This window comes from Anas platyrhynchos, chromosome 7 (genome assembly GCF_047663525.1).
Source record: "Anas platyrhynchos isolate ZD024472 breed Pekin duck chromosome 7, IASCAAS_PekinDuck_T2T, whole genome shotgun sequence".
NCBI classification, from domain to species: Eukaryota; Metazoa; Chordata; class Aves; order Anseriformes; family Anatidae; genus Anas; species Anas platyrhynchos.
The window spans coordinates 26,053,555-26,069,845 of NC_092593.1; the positions used below are offsets into that span (position 1 = coordinate 26,053,555).

At 38.1% G+C, this 16,291-nt stretch overlaps 2 protein-coding genes across 8 annotated transcripts in view; one reads left to right on the forward strand and one right to left on the reverse strand.

Annotated features, from left to right (window-relative positions):
• Positions 1–9,689, forward strand: part of NBEAL1 (neurobeachin like 1) — an 85,070-nt gene extending 75,381 nt beyond the window's left edge. For 5 of the 7 annotated variants that reach the window (XM_021270401.4, XM_027461107.3, XM_072041042.1 and 2 more), the window contains 3 exons: positions 37–185; positions 872–1,101; positions 3,634–9,689. In XM_021270401.4, coding sequence (XP_021126076.3) covers positions 37–185; positions 872–1,101; positions 3,634–3,710 — 456 coding nt within the window. In that variant the 3' untranslated portion in view covers positions 3,711–9,689. The remainder of the gene's footprint in view (positions 1–36; positions 186–871; positions 1,102–3,633) is intronic. The other 2 variants (XM_027461108.3, XM_038182489.2) reach the window with 1 other exon arrangement.
• A 301-nt stretch (positions 9,690–9,990) lies between these two features.
• LOC101798742 (alpha-aspartyl dipeptidase) lies at positions 9,991–16,290 on the reverse strand. Its single transcript, XM_038182506.2, has 8 exons — positions 16,158–16,290; positions 15,990–16,078; positions 14,877–14,951; positions 14,217–14,296; positions 12,882–13,055; positions 11,327–11,386; positions 10,711–10,793; positions 9,991–10,186 (listed from the first exon to the last, which is right to left on the reverse strand). The coding sequence occupies exons 1-8, from the start codon at positions 16,256–16,258 to the stop codon at positions 10,108–10,110; spliced, it is 741 nt and encodes a 246-aa protein (XP_038038434.1). The 5' UTR covers positions 16,259–16,290; the 3' UTR covers positions 9,991–10,107.
• Position 16,291: the final 1 nt, after the last annotated feature.

The window sequence follows — 16,291 nt, forward strand, 5'->3', positions numbered from 1 at the left end:
AGTCCTCTGTGATATATTTATTTTTGATTTATTCAGGATAAGAATGCATTACATCTCTATTCTGTCAATGGAAAGCATCTGAGTTCTGAGACTCTGAAGGAAGAAGTGTCAGATATGTGTGTGACAGGAGAGTATATTGTGATGGGCAGCTTACAGGGATTTCTTTCCATACGGGATCTCTACAGGTAATGTGCAACCAATGAATTGATTGAGATGCAAATAGAGAGGTTCATTTAGAAATGGCTGTTGTAATATCAATTCTGCTTGGTGCTATAGGTGGTAGCAATTGCTTTTTTTCTGTGTTCCTGAAGAGGAAAAAAACAACAACAAAAAACACCTAAGGGGAACTTAGGTGGGAGAATGAAAAATGAGAAGTTGTACCAGTCTACTTTCCTCCCACATATATATCCCAACCATAGACCTGTTGCTGACAAAACTTAGGAAGAGCTGTGTCTAATGCAGGCAACTTGTGGTTGTCCCCGTGTCTGGTTAGTCATTGGGAGCTCAGCAACAACTTGGTATCATGATCAAACCTTGTATAGTTCTGCACTGCTCTGTAGAGCTCCATTGGTTCTCAGAATGGGGAGTGATCTTTGTCACTTAGTCAGTTGTGGGACTAATGTTACTGATCTTCCAGTCAGAGTCTCTTAATTTTCTGACTAAACCTGCTGTGCCCCTTCTTGTTATTGAAGCTGTATTCTGAGGTATGATTTGAGCTTTCTGTAAGAGTTCATAATAATCAGAATTGCAAACTAGATCTTTGAGAAACTCTTTTATAGCACATCCTATGATCTGTAATCTCAACTGCAATGTGATTCTTTTCAATATGAAAAAAACATACATAATGTACTTTGTCTCTTGTTCATTTCAGCCTGAATCTGAGCATCTCCCCATTAGCCATGCGACTGCCAATTCATTGCATTTCTGTCACTAAAGAGTATAGCCACATCCTTGTTGGCTTGGAGGATGGCAAGTTGATTATCGTTGGTGTTGGCAAGCCAGCAGAGGTAAAACCCACCATCAAGAACTTTTTCTACCGAACAGTGGGAAGTTCACTTATTTCTGCTTTCCAGCTGAGCAAGAGGTCACCTCTATGGCAGGGTAAATTTAAGAGCAAGTTTCAGTTTTCAGTGGGAAAGAAATAACTTTTGAGACTGCTGTACTGAAATTTCTTATAAAGAATCAAAGATATATAGGGATCACAGATGGGAAGCTCAGCTGGACTAACTTGCAGACTTTATCACTGACATCTGAATAAGCAAAATCTTAGTAGCTATTCTCTTCTGTATGTGATAGTGTTGTCAGCCACTTTCTGATGAAACAATTTCCAGAAGAAAAATGGAAACGAAAGAGAGCAAGCTTATTTTATTTTTTTTATGGTTTCCATCAGATGTCCTTTAATATGCATTGACTGACATTGGGGAAAACAAATTACTTGCTGTTAAGAGTGTCTAATTGTAATGCGTAAAGAATTACTTGTGTAGGTTCCCCATATGCTCTGTGCTCCATATGGTGAATATAAACTTGTTGGTACTGCATATGCAATATCAAATACAGAGCATCCATCTGTCAAATAGCTATGCCCATTTTTTCTTGTGCAAAACACAGGTTTTGCTCTAAGTACTTCTTGTCATAACTTTCAAAGTGCTTTAGTTAACTTAAACTTGCCTCTCTTTATAACTTGATTTCCATTGTGCTGCAGTGTATTTACTTGAAATTGTGGTAACTGCTCTTGCATGACCTTTAGTACATGCCAGAAGAGTTTGTCCCAATTTTATAGTTGGGTTGTGAAAACAGAGCAGCTTTATTTGTCAGTGTTTGAAAATGTTTTAGCTAGATACGCTGTTTAATATTTTAAAAAGGCTTCATGGAATGGTAGTCTAATTTTGGTTGCAGCAAATAGGGAGGGGAAGTTTCCACTGCCTTCCAGCTGGACAGTTTTTTCCTACTGTAGAGTTGATAAAGAGCTGCTTATGATGTTGTTAAACATATGTTTGTAACAACAGCTTTAAAGTCACCTTCACTTCTGTTTCCTAATCCTTAGAAAATATCTTTTGTAGGCTGAAATGTATGTATTTCATTAGACTGAAGGCTTTCAGCTCTTTCCTCTTCAGTTCTTAATCATATTTTTCTAACTGTGAAGAAGGTTTTGTTTCAAGGTCTGGATTCCTTTTGTGAACGTAGAGGTTTTCCAACAATTTTTTTTCCAGGATTTTCTGTTTATAACTCAGATGATCTGCAAGCTTAATATCCATGTAAATAGATTATAAATTTATTTATATACACACACACATATATGAGGAACAAAATTATGTCACAGATTTTCTAGTTTTCTATAATGGCATCAACCAATACACTTGCAAAGTGTGTGTGTGTGTGGGGGGTATTTATTTATTTATTTGTAGTTAGGAATTAGAAGAATTTTATCCTTATACAGAAGACACTTTAATTTTGACTATCGATGATGATACTGATCCATAGGGTTAAAAGGAAATAGCTTCTTTATTGTGCACAAAGTGAAATGCTGCTTGGTGTTAAGATTGGCCTTTAGTCTTTCTGCATCAACAGACAGCAGCCACTATGAAGTAAAGTATAATAAATGTTTTTGTGTTTTTAACAATCTCTTAGCTCTTTGGGATGTTGCAAAAACCCGTGGGATTATCACCTGTAAGCAGCACTGTGCCTTTTCTACAACCTTGCTGCTGTGATGATACGTTTTTTAAGCAAGTTTAGCCATAGTACTAACTGTTGGGAATGGTTCTCAAGCTTGTACAGTTAAGGCATGCATCTTGTTTATTAAATTGCAAGGCATTTCATAACCTAATCAGCTGCCAGGTTAATTACTACTAGCCAATCATAAGTTCTATAATTAATAAGTGAATTAAATGTTTCTTATAAATTGTTGTCAGATGGCAGATTCACCAGGTGCTGGATTTGATGGCTTCTGGTTGCTTGTTATCTGTTTACTTACGGGATATTCAGTATGAATTATTTCTGGTTTAAATTTTACTCTGAGCACTTCACCCAGGATCTTTGGAAGCTGGTGTAAATTTGAAACCAGGAGATATCCTTTGTTTTTTCCTTCCTTCAATCTGTCATAACTGTCCTGTGATACTCCATCACTTGAAAGAAATATTCAAGGATCAGTTTTGGTGATCTTTTCCTTTTAAATTCTAGCAATTTTCTGTTTGAATTCTCTAAAATAAAGTGTCCTTTCTGCTAATTTGATTCATTTTTTTGACATTAACCTCTTTTTTTTTTCTTTCTTCCAATCAAAATATCTAAACTCAACACTGTTTCTAGGGTGTTAAAAGTAGGCTAAGTATTGAATATGCATTACTTGGCAATATCCCTTTAGCAGTTCGAAGTCAAAGACAACAGGGATTAGTGTTTTGTCTGTTGTTTGTTGTTGCTTTTTTGTTTTTTGTTTTTTTTTTTTTTTTGTCAGTCCCAAGAATCATTCCTAAGTGTAACTTTTGGTTTGTTTTTTAATGACTTTTGTTAGTGTAATTTTGTTTATGCAGTACATTGTAGTGTCTGCATTTCACCAAAATCAGTGTCTGAAGTTCCTTTTTAATTTATCCACCTTATCCCTTCCCCTTCCTTTTGTTTCTCTGAATTACTTTTAAACAGATGCGCTCAGGTCAGCTTTCCCGAAAGCTGTGGGGATCAAGCAAACGGCTCAGCCAGATTTCATCAGGAGAGACTGAATATAACACTCAAGATTCCAAGTGATTGCTGCTTCTACCTTCTCTCATGGATGCCAGAAATATATTTAATCTTTTGGTCACTTTAAATGTATATCTCAGCTTTCAGGGGCTTGACTGTTAACAGTCTGTTGAAGACGAACTTATGGTAGAGGTTTAGTAATAAGCGTATGTACCCATGCAAGTTAGCTTGCTTGCACATTTTTCCTTAACCGTGTTGATTTGGTCACAACAAAATCCCTCTCTAAACAGCTGCTAAAACAGTGTTTCAGGAAAACAAAAAACCTAAACACACAAACCAAAAACACCAGACCTCCAAACCCAAGCTTGCTAATCGAACTTAAGATAAGTACCATTTGATTTAAAGATGAATAGGGCCAGATGCTCCTTGATCACAGGAAAGATATTTGGCATTGCTTTCACAGCACTGTAATTCCCCAGCAGTCAGTCTAAAATTGTCTGTTGCAGTGGTATGATTCAAAACTGGGATAGCTGACAATTATGACCTTTTCAGTATGTTTTTTAGACCAACGAACAACTTACTGTGATTTGTTCCTGTAAATGCCTATTGCTATCTTCCTTTATGTAGTTCCAGTTTTAGGCTGTTCTGCAAGGAACATCTGTGTTGCACTACTTGATTATCAGAAATTCTTTAAAGTACAGACATGAATAACTTCAAAGAAGTTGAAGGTGGTGAAGGAGCAGAAGGAGGTAGGAAATACTTGCTGCTGAAAATTATTTATATTAAGTAGACTAAGATGCACACTAAGAAATCCCATAATATAGTTACTATCTTGAAGAAATAACAGGAAAAATCATATATCCCTGTTGGTCAAAGATCTATCCTCTTCATTAGTAAGGCAACAAATTTTCGCTGCAAAATCATTTAAACAACACTGCAGAACAACTTAATGAAAAAGCACCTGTTTGTTTCTTGGCTTGGTATTCACCAAACCAGTTGTTATCCATATTTTTGTTTCTGTAAAACAAGCAGGAAAACAGATGATGTATCCATTTTCAAGATGTGTGTAATAACTGCGAGAAGAAAATATCAGATCCTTACATGCTCTATATGCAACAAAATAGTTATGGATTTGTTGCTATATTTTGGAAAAGCCATTACTGAATGTTTTTTTGTTATGTAATATTTGATGTTGGAAGGGATTGTGTTTTCCTGTCATTCTGGCGTTTTTATAATGTTAGTGATTTAAGTTATAAACCTTATACTGCTGGAAAAGCCTGGTGCTGAGGGAAAAACATGATTTTTTTTGACTGGTGTGCAAAGGTATGTGTGCATGTGTGTATATGTGTCTATGTATATATATGTATATACATGTATGTTTGTCTATTAAAAAGAGAAGATATTCCCCTTGCATCTTTTAGGGTAAGGGGAGTATAAATATAAGGCAGAGCTCTAATTGATTGCTAGCTAGTATATTCCCTTTTGGCTACCCATCTCTTCCCTCTGCCATCACTTTTTTGTGTTATTTTTATTTATTTATGGATGTGAATGTGTTGTACCTCCTGTAAAGGTTATCAGGTATTCCCTGTGACTGGGGACCTGTTGAACTACCTGAGAACTCCATTATGTATAATCTCATTTCATTAAATTTTGGCATAATATTTATTATCTTTATAGAAATAAAGTTAATCCTTGCCCCGTGGAAAAAGATAATCTTTAAAAGTCCAATTAGTTTCAAGAAAACTGTTTACTCTTCCTCCTCTTAATGACTGATTGTGTGCTCTGTAAAGAAAGTTGTGTTGTTTTTTCTTTTGTAAATGAAATAGTAAATCAGCCTTGTGAACAAGTGGGTCTATCCATAGTTGCAATATTCAAACTGATCACTGTGACAGACTGGATTGTCTGATTGTCAGGAGAAAATCAGAATAATTTCCCTGAGTCGCTTGCCAAGAGAGCATTAAATTTCCAAAAGCGAAGTGAAATACTGTTTTTAATCACTTGCCTATCCAATGAGAATACTAAGGATACTCTGGAAGTATTAAATGTGTATATGAGAATGTGAAGTATGTTTGTCCATTATGATTTCATGAAGAAGGGATTTTAGGGGAGCTCTTTTGAGATTAGTTCCTAAGAATTGCAGCTTTGAATGTAAGAATCTTCTGTGTTGTGGGAAGTTGAAAAAAGAAGCACATCATTTGGGGCATTGCAGTGATGTTTTTTGTAAGTACACATATATGTTCTGCTTAAATGCGTATATGAGATTAAGTGTATGCTTGCAGGGGAAGGGAGTGGAGATTTTGGTTTAGGTTAGCAGAATCAAGTGGAAAAAAGTATCGAGATATGTACTCACCAAACCCTACAAAAGACCTCTGTCACTTGCACAGAAGATCACATAAAGGTTTGAAATCATCCTCTGTTTTAGACAAGTTTATAGAAGAGATGGATTAATTTTTTTAGTAATTTAATATTCAGGAATACTGAATACATGGTGTCAGCTTAAGTAAAATATATAGTTGAAATAATTGAGGATGAGAGGATTTGTGGTGAACAGTTTTGACATTTGAGTGCTGTAATTTCAGTGCATCATGAGCATTGGGTGATCTTCACAAATATGTGGGACAGGCTTAAATGTAGACAGTTTCAGGGCTGTCAGACTTGAGAATAGTTTGTGCTCTGCACAAAGTAGCAGCAGAATGAGGATGGGGAGAGATGAACTCTGAGCTATTTCATGCTCTATGCAGAATGGCAACATACACTATTACCTTTTCATCTTTTATATGGTCCTTGAGGATGAGGGGGGTATATACCATCACAGTGTTTTTGGAACGACTCCAAAGGTTTGAAGGTCTGCACTTTGCCTTTATTTAAAACCAGCTTTAAATAAAAGATATAGGTGGTAAGTGTGAGTATTAGCTGGTATTTTGTTTCTGTTTGAACTTAGTTTTATGTCTTTTTCAAGTAGAAAATCATTTTTCTAATCAGCTGTTAATAGATTGCAATTCAGTCAACCTTATGTATTAGTGAACTGATCTCTTACTTTTGATTCCTTCAAGTTAAGTAAAGCTTTGGATCCCACCATGTTGCTTTTCATGTAGAAAAATGCGTACTTGTGAAGTAAGATTATCCTCTGTTTTTGAACTAATATTTATTTAAGTGTTAAAAAGTAAAGCTGTGAGATGAAACAATTCTGAATAGGAATTCAGAATAAACATAGTTGTTCATAACACTAGATTTGTCAAGACCTTCTTGGTGGTACTTTCTTGCATTTAATTTTTGGAACAACCTTAATGATATTTATCCAAGCTAAATATATACTTATCTCTGAAGCTGAGTAAGGAAGCATCTGTGTAACTATATATATATATATATATATATATGCATATATATATATATATATATATATATACACACACATATATTGAAAACTTTCTTTTGATGCTTGTGTATAGTCTAGATCAAGCAGCTAGCAGTATTGATTAAATTTTCCATAGAACTTAAAAGTGTATACCAAAGGATGATACTTAGAATACATCTCTCCCTTATTTCAAGAAAAATGTTTAATTTTCACAATTAACTTGTAACTGTTGATAGTATTTTTAATTGTCTTTTATATCTATAGTGAAGAATCTCATCTCATCTGTGCAGTTTTTATACTATACCAGCATTCAGAAAGTGAAATGTTTGCAGTTCAAGGTAGCATCTAACTTATGTTAATTATACCATATTAATATACTTGTTATCTAATACTAAATCATAGGATATCTAGAAACCATGTCTTCTATCACCTGTGTACTTTACCAACACCAGCACAAAATAATAATCCCAATCTTAAACTACATTTCTCCTGCATATAAATATGTATCCTAATGTGAACCTAAGGCCTAATCTAATGCATATTGCTAGATGAAAACACTATAAAGGGTTATATTTAATTTGGTGGGAATTTAAGTATTCAGTGCTTTCTTGAATTCAGTGCTTTCTTGAATGGGCTTTTCATGCCTTTTGGTTTAAAACCTATGGAGTTTTCAGTTGTAAACGTGACACTTTGGTAGAAGTCAGTTGCTTGTGAAAGTTCTGCTGAGAATGGACTCAAGCTGTGCAAGTATATATACTCTCTGATCTAGTTACCAGCATATATTAGCAAAACCTTCAGGAAGTATTATAGATGGGAGAAGTGGATAGTTCTCAAATGAGATATGCCACAGTGTGCTACACTTATGCAGACCTTTTTTCATTCATCTTGCTGAACTTGAACCTTGTTTTTGCAGTCAGTCATGTTTGGTGCTGTAATAAATCAGTAACAGCACAGCAACTATAACAAAGTTAATGAAAAGGCAACCCATCAACAGATTGTATTAACTTGCATTGCTTTAAAATTGTGTACATTTATTTGGTTAAGACTGTGCAGGTCCAGGCAGTAACACAAGACATATTTCCACCTTCTAGGAGCAGAAAGTTTTTGTGCAGTCGTATGCATGTGAGTTCATCGTATTACCAACGTCAGACTCCAGTGATTGGAAGATATCTTCCTTTCTATCTCAAGGAATCAAATTCTCCTTGTTATTACTAATAGCTCTTGGAGGCACATACTTTTAAAGAAAGCCAGGGTTTCATGAAAAGCTACTGCAGTTTATAAAAAATGGTAGAATATTATTGTCCTCTTCTTCACTACTATAGTCATCAGATGCCTGAGTGGCAGTTCAGCATGATCTGCACAGGTTTACTTTTCAGTCAAGTGCTATTATTCCTCTTATTGCAGTCTGGAGCACCCCATAGGTGAGGAACTGCTTGTGGTGCTTATTCAGATACCCTTTGTTCAGTTTTAATTCACTTTTTTTGCAGTGTATCTGTAGAAGAAAACTCATGTTTTTCTTTTAGTTACTGTTTACCTAAAGGGCCCAAATAGAATAAGCATTTCACTTTTCTTCAGAAGAGAATTCCTTCGGTTGTGTGTGCTTTCTATTTTTGTCTTCTAGACTTGGGAAATTTGGAAGGTATTTCCAGAGCTTAGGTCTGTGACTAGATTCTGTGCAGACACAATGTCTTAACTTACGTTTTATCCCAGAAGCATGATCATCAGTAGAGATTATAGTTTAATGCTGCTAAGGTGTCTTGAATTTGAAATATAAAACATCCAGCCATATGTATCATATATCTAAATGAAGTTAGAGGCCACTTGTGTATTTAATTTCCTATCTAGTCTGTATTCCCTCTTGAGGGAGCCATATTTTTTGCCTTGAGGAAATGTTTAAAATAAATTTAATCATGTACCTGGTAGTACTGCTTTAATCATACATAGCTTTGAGCTATTACTTAAAGCCATGAGGAAAAAAAAAATCAAGGCAAACTTGATAAGTTCTGATTCAACTCTTAGCTTATGCAGGAGCATCTTATTATAAAATTAGAGAAACACTGCTTGTAAGACTTACCTCCCTTTGGTCAGTCTTTTGTTGGAAGTTGTGCTGCTACTTAGTTTGCGTGATGAAATTTGGTAAGCAAGACACTTCAACATGTCTCAGCATTTTTTTTTAATTACTAAAGCTAATGGGGCAGTGCAAATAGAGTCCTTCCTTACAGCAACAGTTAATCGTATCTTCTGATTCTTACACGTTGTGCAATTATATGATTACAAATGGATTTTTAAATGCCAAAAAATGCCTTTTTAAGAATTATATGTTAGGTCTGAGGAGTGTTGAAAATATCTGCTTTCAAAAATGAGCCTTCGGGCCCTGTAACAAACTTGCTGTCAGTCTTCTGTGCAATATCTCCCTTCTGGGTGCTTTAAGTGTATACTGTATGTCTTATTTCGGTTTGATCAGTATGTTTTGAGAGTGTGTATATTGGCTAATGATGGATTTTTTTTCTGTACAGCATGGTGGAAGATGTTTTAAAATTTTGCACTTTTCTAGGATTTGCAAGTTTGTAACCTAACAATTTTTAACATGCACACTTTTGTACATGATCAGCATTGTATATATTTAACATGAGTCTGAAGCCAATAAAAATAATTGAATGCACAACTTCTCACTTTATTAATAGTGTAAAAATGAAACTAATGCTGTGGGAGTACACTAAATGAGTAATTCTTCTATTACACAGGTAAAACAAGGGAGCAGGAACAGCTGACTCAGTGTCTTGACTTAATTGTGTTAAGGTAACTTTTTTGATGGGGGAGGAATCAAAGTGGAGATGCATGGAAGGTACAGAACATTTCAGAGTAAGGCTATTCTTATTCTATTATTACTCAAGAATTGCAATAAAAATGTCATTTTTCTTGGGAAAGAAATGTGTCTGAGAAGTGAACAGGGTGGAGGGAAAGAGTCCAATAATGCATATTTATCTTTATTTATAAAGTTAAGGCTTGCCACCCACCCTAGGACTAGAAGCATCTCTTTCCTTCCTCCTCATGTGCCGACTTCTGCTGCAGAATATGCAAGGCTACAGCTTCTGGAGATTACTGTCAATCAGGAGGAAACTGAAATCTGTTCCAGGCTCGTGTTCAGTTGGTTTCTTACCCCTGTAAACAAGATCAACCATGCTGTAAGTTTGCACAGCAGCTAGCAGTACTGCTCTTCCATTTGTTACCAGGGATAGAACGAGGCATCCTTGTTCCTAACTAGCAGCTTTGACTCCCTTCCTTGCCTCCATCCTGGGATATACAGATTTGATTTCTTAGTAATGGTCATACAACTGAAGTCCTGAGACCCCTTTTTCTATAATACAGTATAATTAGGATCAAATTAGCATTCCCCTGGCCTTCAGTACAGACCACAGCCTGACTGCTGGGGCACTCTGGATGAATGGTAGTTATTCGATCAGAAACGTGAGCATCAACATATGTAGTGCCATAGCACTTCAGAGTGTTGTCATACTGACTGCTCTTTTGGAACACTAAGCAATACTCATGTGTTCCCTAAAGAGAAATGGAAGCAAAGGATTAAATAACTTCTGACATGAGGCTATAGGCAGTATGTGCCAGGAGTTTAACAGAAATCTCTCTTCCTTTTTGTATTTCACTCAAATTCAAATGAAGCCATTTACCTCAAAAATAGTCGTGCTCCTGTTACTCCTTGTAAGGTGGCTTTGTCTCCTTCTACTAGCAGCATTGCACCTTCCCGCAAGCCCTAACATGGAAACATTTTAACGTTATTTTCAAGTTATTTGAAAAGCTAGAACACTTGTCACAAGCAGGGCGGTTTTAAGTGTAGCTCCTCATGACTACAAACAAGATTTCCTGGCTCATTTTTTTTTAACAGAGATGCAAAGACAAAGGTAGGTGGGTTATTTTATTTTAGAAGCTTGTTTTCTTGTGTATTTAATTTTGGTTTTAAGGAAGGCTATACAAACCATTAAGGAGAAAAAGAAAAATGTTCCACAATTACTTCTGTAACCCCCCATTCTTAGATTCACTTTTGTCCAAGCAACAATAAGCTGAGTTTGTTAGAGTGCAAACTTTATACTTCAAGTTAAAAGCTGGCACATGGAACAAATGAGCAAAATCCAAGGCTGAAGCTGTTAGCAACAGTATAACTAGCCTTTCTTGCTAGAGTTCTGGAAGGCTTGTCAGGAGGAACCCACACTGAAAACTGGCAAGGATGCATTTAAAGTGCTTACCATGCTACAGCCATGACTTTCCTGACTGGAAACTACTACTTACCAAAACTGGAGGGGTATTTGGCTCTTCATGATATTGGCGAATTCTTTCCTCTCTTGTCTCCTGCAATAATGAGTGTAGATTTAGCTGCCCAGGCAGTAAAGTAGAAGTTAAAGCCATCCAAGTACTATGACACTCAGCAACTTCTTAATGATAAACAAAGCAGGCACTTCCCCTTGAGGAGAATGCTTTAATTAGACTTATGTATTGAAGAAAGTGGTAGGATTGACTTCAGTAGATACATTTTTTCCCTTTCATCATTAGCAGCCATTGTAGCTTGATCAAACAGAACTTGCATAGTCCCAACCCCTAAAAGCCCGAAAGCTTCCAGTTAATTCATCCAGCTTTTTTTTTTTTTTTTATCTTTTCAAATATTTTCTCTATGTGCTCACTCTCAGAACAAGAGTACAGAGGAAGCAGATGCCTGAGGTGCCTTCTTCATGAAAGATGATAGTGAGCCAAGGATTTCCACTAATTAAATATCTGTTTCTTCCTTCTCAAGTAGGAATCACAATGAAGAATTTTCTTCTGTGAATGGCTCTGCCATGTTTCCTGAGGGTCGCTGCTTCTCAACTGAACAACAGCAGTTAAAAAAATCAAACCAGAAGGCTTTGTTGATAAGGAAACATAGGAACACAACAGGTACTTGTTGCAGCACAGAATTTTCATCCTCCTCTCGGAAAAATAGGAGGCAGTCTTTTTCCTGTAAATATCTCTTGCTTATCTAGAGACAAGCGAGCAGATTAAGTGACCACCTACAACTTCATCTAAATTCTAGAAGCACATCTTGATTTTCCATCTCTTCATTGTTCCCTTATTCTTAATACTTCCACTAGCCACAGAGAAATTCTGATTACAAGGGCAAAAAGTATTTGGGCTGTTAATGGATGCACTCCAGAAACAGCCTCCTGGTTAGCTCCTGACTAGCTATTTAAGAAAAAGCTCTTCCATACAGTGGAGATGTCAATCTCTGTGCCTGATGTTTAACCGTTTTTCTTTCAGCTATACTAGTACATGTGCTTACTTAGTACTGGCTGTTACAAGGTGTACTCTTTGCAGGGACACTCACACGTAGGTATTTTTTTATATTACAGGTTTGCATGCAATCTTAAGCTTTCCCTGTTCTGATAGCTCTTTCAGGTGTTTAGATGTTTAAGCCTCTTAAAGTATGCTTAAATTAGGTCTTCTAGATCAGGAAGCAAAGCAGCATATTCCAGGACTTTCCAGAAACACACTGCATTTCATCTTCACATTAAGTTTTTTTTTTTTGTTTTTTTTTCCCCCAATTCCATGCCAGGTATGAACTAACACTATTTCAGACATTGCAAAGCTGCTGTTTGTGAAAAACACTTTGTTCCACCTCAGTACCACTGTTGCCAGCTCCTCTTCCCACTCAAAGAAAAGCTTTAGGAGGGAGTAAAATGTTATTGCCTCTTTGGTATTTCCAACTGTTTGAGGGAGCAGCTGTTAAGACATTCTATAGCTTTGTAATCCCTTGCAAATGCACACTATCATTACACCTTGGTGCCCTGCATTTGCTGTGGCATGCTTTACTTACACCCATGTGAGTGCTTTTATCATCTGGATCCAGGTAGTGAGGGTTAATGTTAAAAGGAACTAAACCTAGGGCTTGCAGGGAAGGCGGATAAACAATTGGCATGTCATTGGTAGTATTGATGCTGATGGTAGCAACATTAGTTCCTGCACTGGATCCCATGTACGGAACCCCATCCTGAAAGACAAAAGCAATGATTAGTATGAGGTAACACAATTGGGAACAACATTTTATAGCATCTTCTATCAGTCTTGGAGACTCAGCAGTCAGATCAGACTTAGTCCTTCTAGCTCATCTCACTGCTAACTTCACAAGTGAAAAGCAGAAAAAGAAGAGCTCACAGTTTGAGGTGGGCAATAGTTCCCAGGTAATAATGGTTGGCAGAGAACTAACTAGGGAATGCCCTGTACTCACAACAGTGTGATCCTCTCACAAGAGGGAAACTTGCAAGGTTGTCATTTCAGACAGACTTTGCTATTAAGAGATGCGGCTTGCCTATGTTGCAGTTACAGGAAATACCAGAAGTAGCTTTTAACTAGCTTCTAAACAGGGTATTTGGGATCACCCAAAGCTGAGCACCGTGCTGCCTCATTGTGTATTTGTGTATATTAAGATGGCCTACCTGACCTTTATTCTTGGCAGCTGGCCTCTTCAAACTTTCTGTGGCTTGCATAAATTTGTCTGAAGTAATTCACACTTCCACATTACTAGGGAAACACCTTGCTTCTGTTGTCTTCTACTGGTGACCTATCTTTACTGTGCTTTATGAGATTCACTATGCTAGAATGGGCTGCTGACTGGAAGGGCTTGATGGCATTCATATCTCTCAATTTTATGTCAAACAGACACCCAAGTTAATTACAACACTTTCTCATTTACTTGATTGTCTAAAAGGCACATGCAGATTAAATTGTACTGTTGGTTTATTATTAGATAATCTGCAGCTTGAGCATATCTATTAACAAGATGAAAAGTGAACATAACCTGAAAAACATGGGTTTTGGCCAATGATTAAATCCTTGCACTGCTCCTCATTGGTATTTCAAGTTGAGGGACTTACTTCTAAGGTATGGCATAGCATTGTACGTCCTAAAGTCTTGCAGTCCCATATCATAGAAACTGCTGTAGGACAGTTTACTGACCCTAGTCTTTTCAGGCTTTCATGACTAATGACAGCTTTATTAGGCTACAGCTTTCAGTTCACCAGCTTGCAAGAGATGGCTCAATATTTGAAGTACATTAGAAACAAAGACGTAGAATCAACTTGAATTTATCTGAACAAATGTTTATGCATGAGATCCTATCATTCAGACTTGGCCTGAGTCATCTAGTTGTTACCTCAAGAACTCTCTTCCTGATCTCCTGTATCAGACTGTTGTCATAGAGAGCTTTCAGGAGACGGAATGTGTTGCCACCTCCTGCAGAAAAAGAGTCCAGCTTATTTAATGTGCTTTACCATTGATTTTAATTGATGCCATTACAAGCTTGCCAGACTCAATGCTCTGTTCAGGACAGTATCCGGCTTTGAGCAACAAAAAACCCAGAAGCTTCAGAGGAATGCTTGTCTGGCAGGCCACGGGCTTGTGTCCCAGGTCCTTCTGACAAATGACACTGGCTCTTTGACAGCAGATACTATTCTAATACCCTTGAGTGTGGTGTTAGGACTGTGCTCAATCTGAGCACAGTAGGCCTGGATCCTCTTAGTCTTGATAAAATGACAATAAAACATCTAGAATCATGTTTTTAATGCTGAAGTACTGTTCAAGTGAAGAGTTTGAAACTTACTGAAGGAGCAGTTCCATTGATAGGTCTTCCCTACTTCTATTCCCACCACTAAATTTAGGGTCTTACTGTTCCCAAATAAAGTACTGTTTTCTGTAGCTGCTTCTAATTGTGAGGTGAGACTTTTTCATGCTTGTCTCTACAGTACCAGCTCTACCAAAGACTAATGCAGCATCTTATATAAGCCCTCTTCAGAGAGCAAAAAGTAAAACTTACCAATAAATATTGCTTCAGATTTCCTTACAGCTTCCACTGGATCACAGGATTCATGAATGCTGTCCAGCCCGTAACCTTAAATTAAAAGTTTTTTACCTTTGCTGCTTCAGTTTGGAGGAGGAATATACGTTCAATCCCCCCATCCTATTCTTTGCCCCCCCTTCCCCCCAAATGTCTCACAATACAACCAGGGAACCTTCAGAGACCTCTACGGGGAAAAACACTATATACCCTATGTTCATGCAGGGCTTCTGTGTGCAGCTGTACCAAAGCAAATGTTTCCTTTAAAGATACAGATGCTCAGTGTCTAAAAGAGCAGAGCATTTCAGTCAGCATGTGCTGGTTGTGGTACGAAGTCCTGCATAGCAGTACCAGCTAGTTAGAAAATGAGGAAAAAGCTGTCACTGCCCAGCGCAGCTATGAGTCTGAACAGGATCTGCCATTGTTGCTCTAGCATTAGTAGTATGAATGTTGTATTGGAACATATTTTTTGTAATGGTTAAAATGTTTGGCTTTGACAGATTTGCTCTGCTGTGGTTCACTGAGTATAGTATGTGCCAGGAGCCCCAGAAGAACATGGACAGTTGATAGCAATCTTTCTGCAAGATAAGGAGCAAAGTGTGATACACCAGGAAGTGAGTATTGATTGTTACTACAGTAACAAGTCCAAAGTTACCAGGAAGGTTACAGACACAAACTAGGGCTGTTACAGTAGGCCACTCTGGCAAGATCTTTGCTCATAGCAAAGCTCAGTCACTGCTCATCCCACAAACACCTGCCTGCAGCACGATACAGTAATTGTCTTCTTCACCTAGCAGTAGGTGCACAGCTTGAGCAGAGGCTTAATGTATATGGGAAGAAATATTCCCCCGTGTCACTAAGGAGGATAAAAATACGCTGCTTTGCATCCGGGTGTACAAGCTTCCTCCCTGAAGTGGTTACAAGTGTTTGCAAGGCGCTTTCTGCCGGAGGCCTCTGAAATACCCACTTCTAGGTGAAAGTTTGCAAGCAGCTCGCTCCCGGCTGCTCTCGCCCCCTCGCTGACCGGAGCTGAAGCAGGACTCGCCAGAGCTCCCCTGTCCCCGTCCCCGTCCCCCCGGGGACCCCCCTTACCCAGGCTCTCAAACTTCTCCCTGGCGGTGCGGGCGTAGGCGTCGCGGTCGTGCAGGGCGTAGGGCACGAAGAGCACCCGCTTCACCTTCCTGCGGGAAGAGGGCACGGGTTTGCTGGAGCCCCCCAGGGCTCTGCCCCCCCTCCTCGGGTCCCCCCCCCGGCGCTTACCCCCCGAGGAAGCTCTGGATGTGCTGCTGGCAGTGGCCCAGGTACCCCCCTCCGTGCAGGGTGGAGTTGGAGACCAGCAGCAGGCGCCTGGGACACCCCATCTCTCGCCCTGCCTCAGCCCGGCCCGGCCCGGC

What these genes read in the sequence shown, in the direction of transcription:
- LOC101798742 (XM_038182506.2), bottom strand. Translation starts at nt 16,258, where the DNA reads ATGGGGTGTCCCAGGCGCCTGCTGCTGGTCTCCAACTCCACCCTGCAC. An exon ending in TCAGGAAGAGAGTTCTTGAG is followed by an intron (nt 13,056 to 14,216) that starts GTAACAACTAGA and finishes TTTGTCTTTCAG; the next exon opens with GATGGGGTTCCGTACATGGG. An exon ending in ATAAAAGCACTCACATGGGT is followed by an intron (nt 11,387 to 12,881) that starts GTAAGTAAAGCA and finishes TCATTATTGCAG; the next exon opens with GAGACAAGAGAGGAAAGAAT.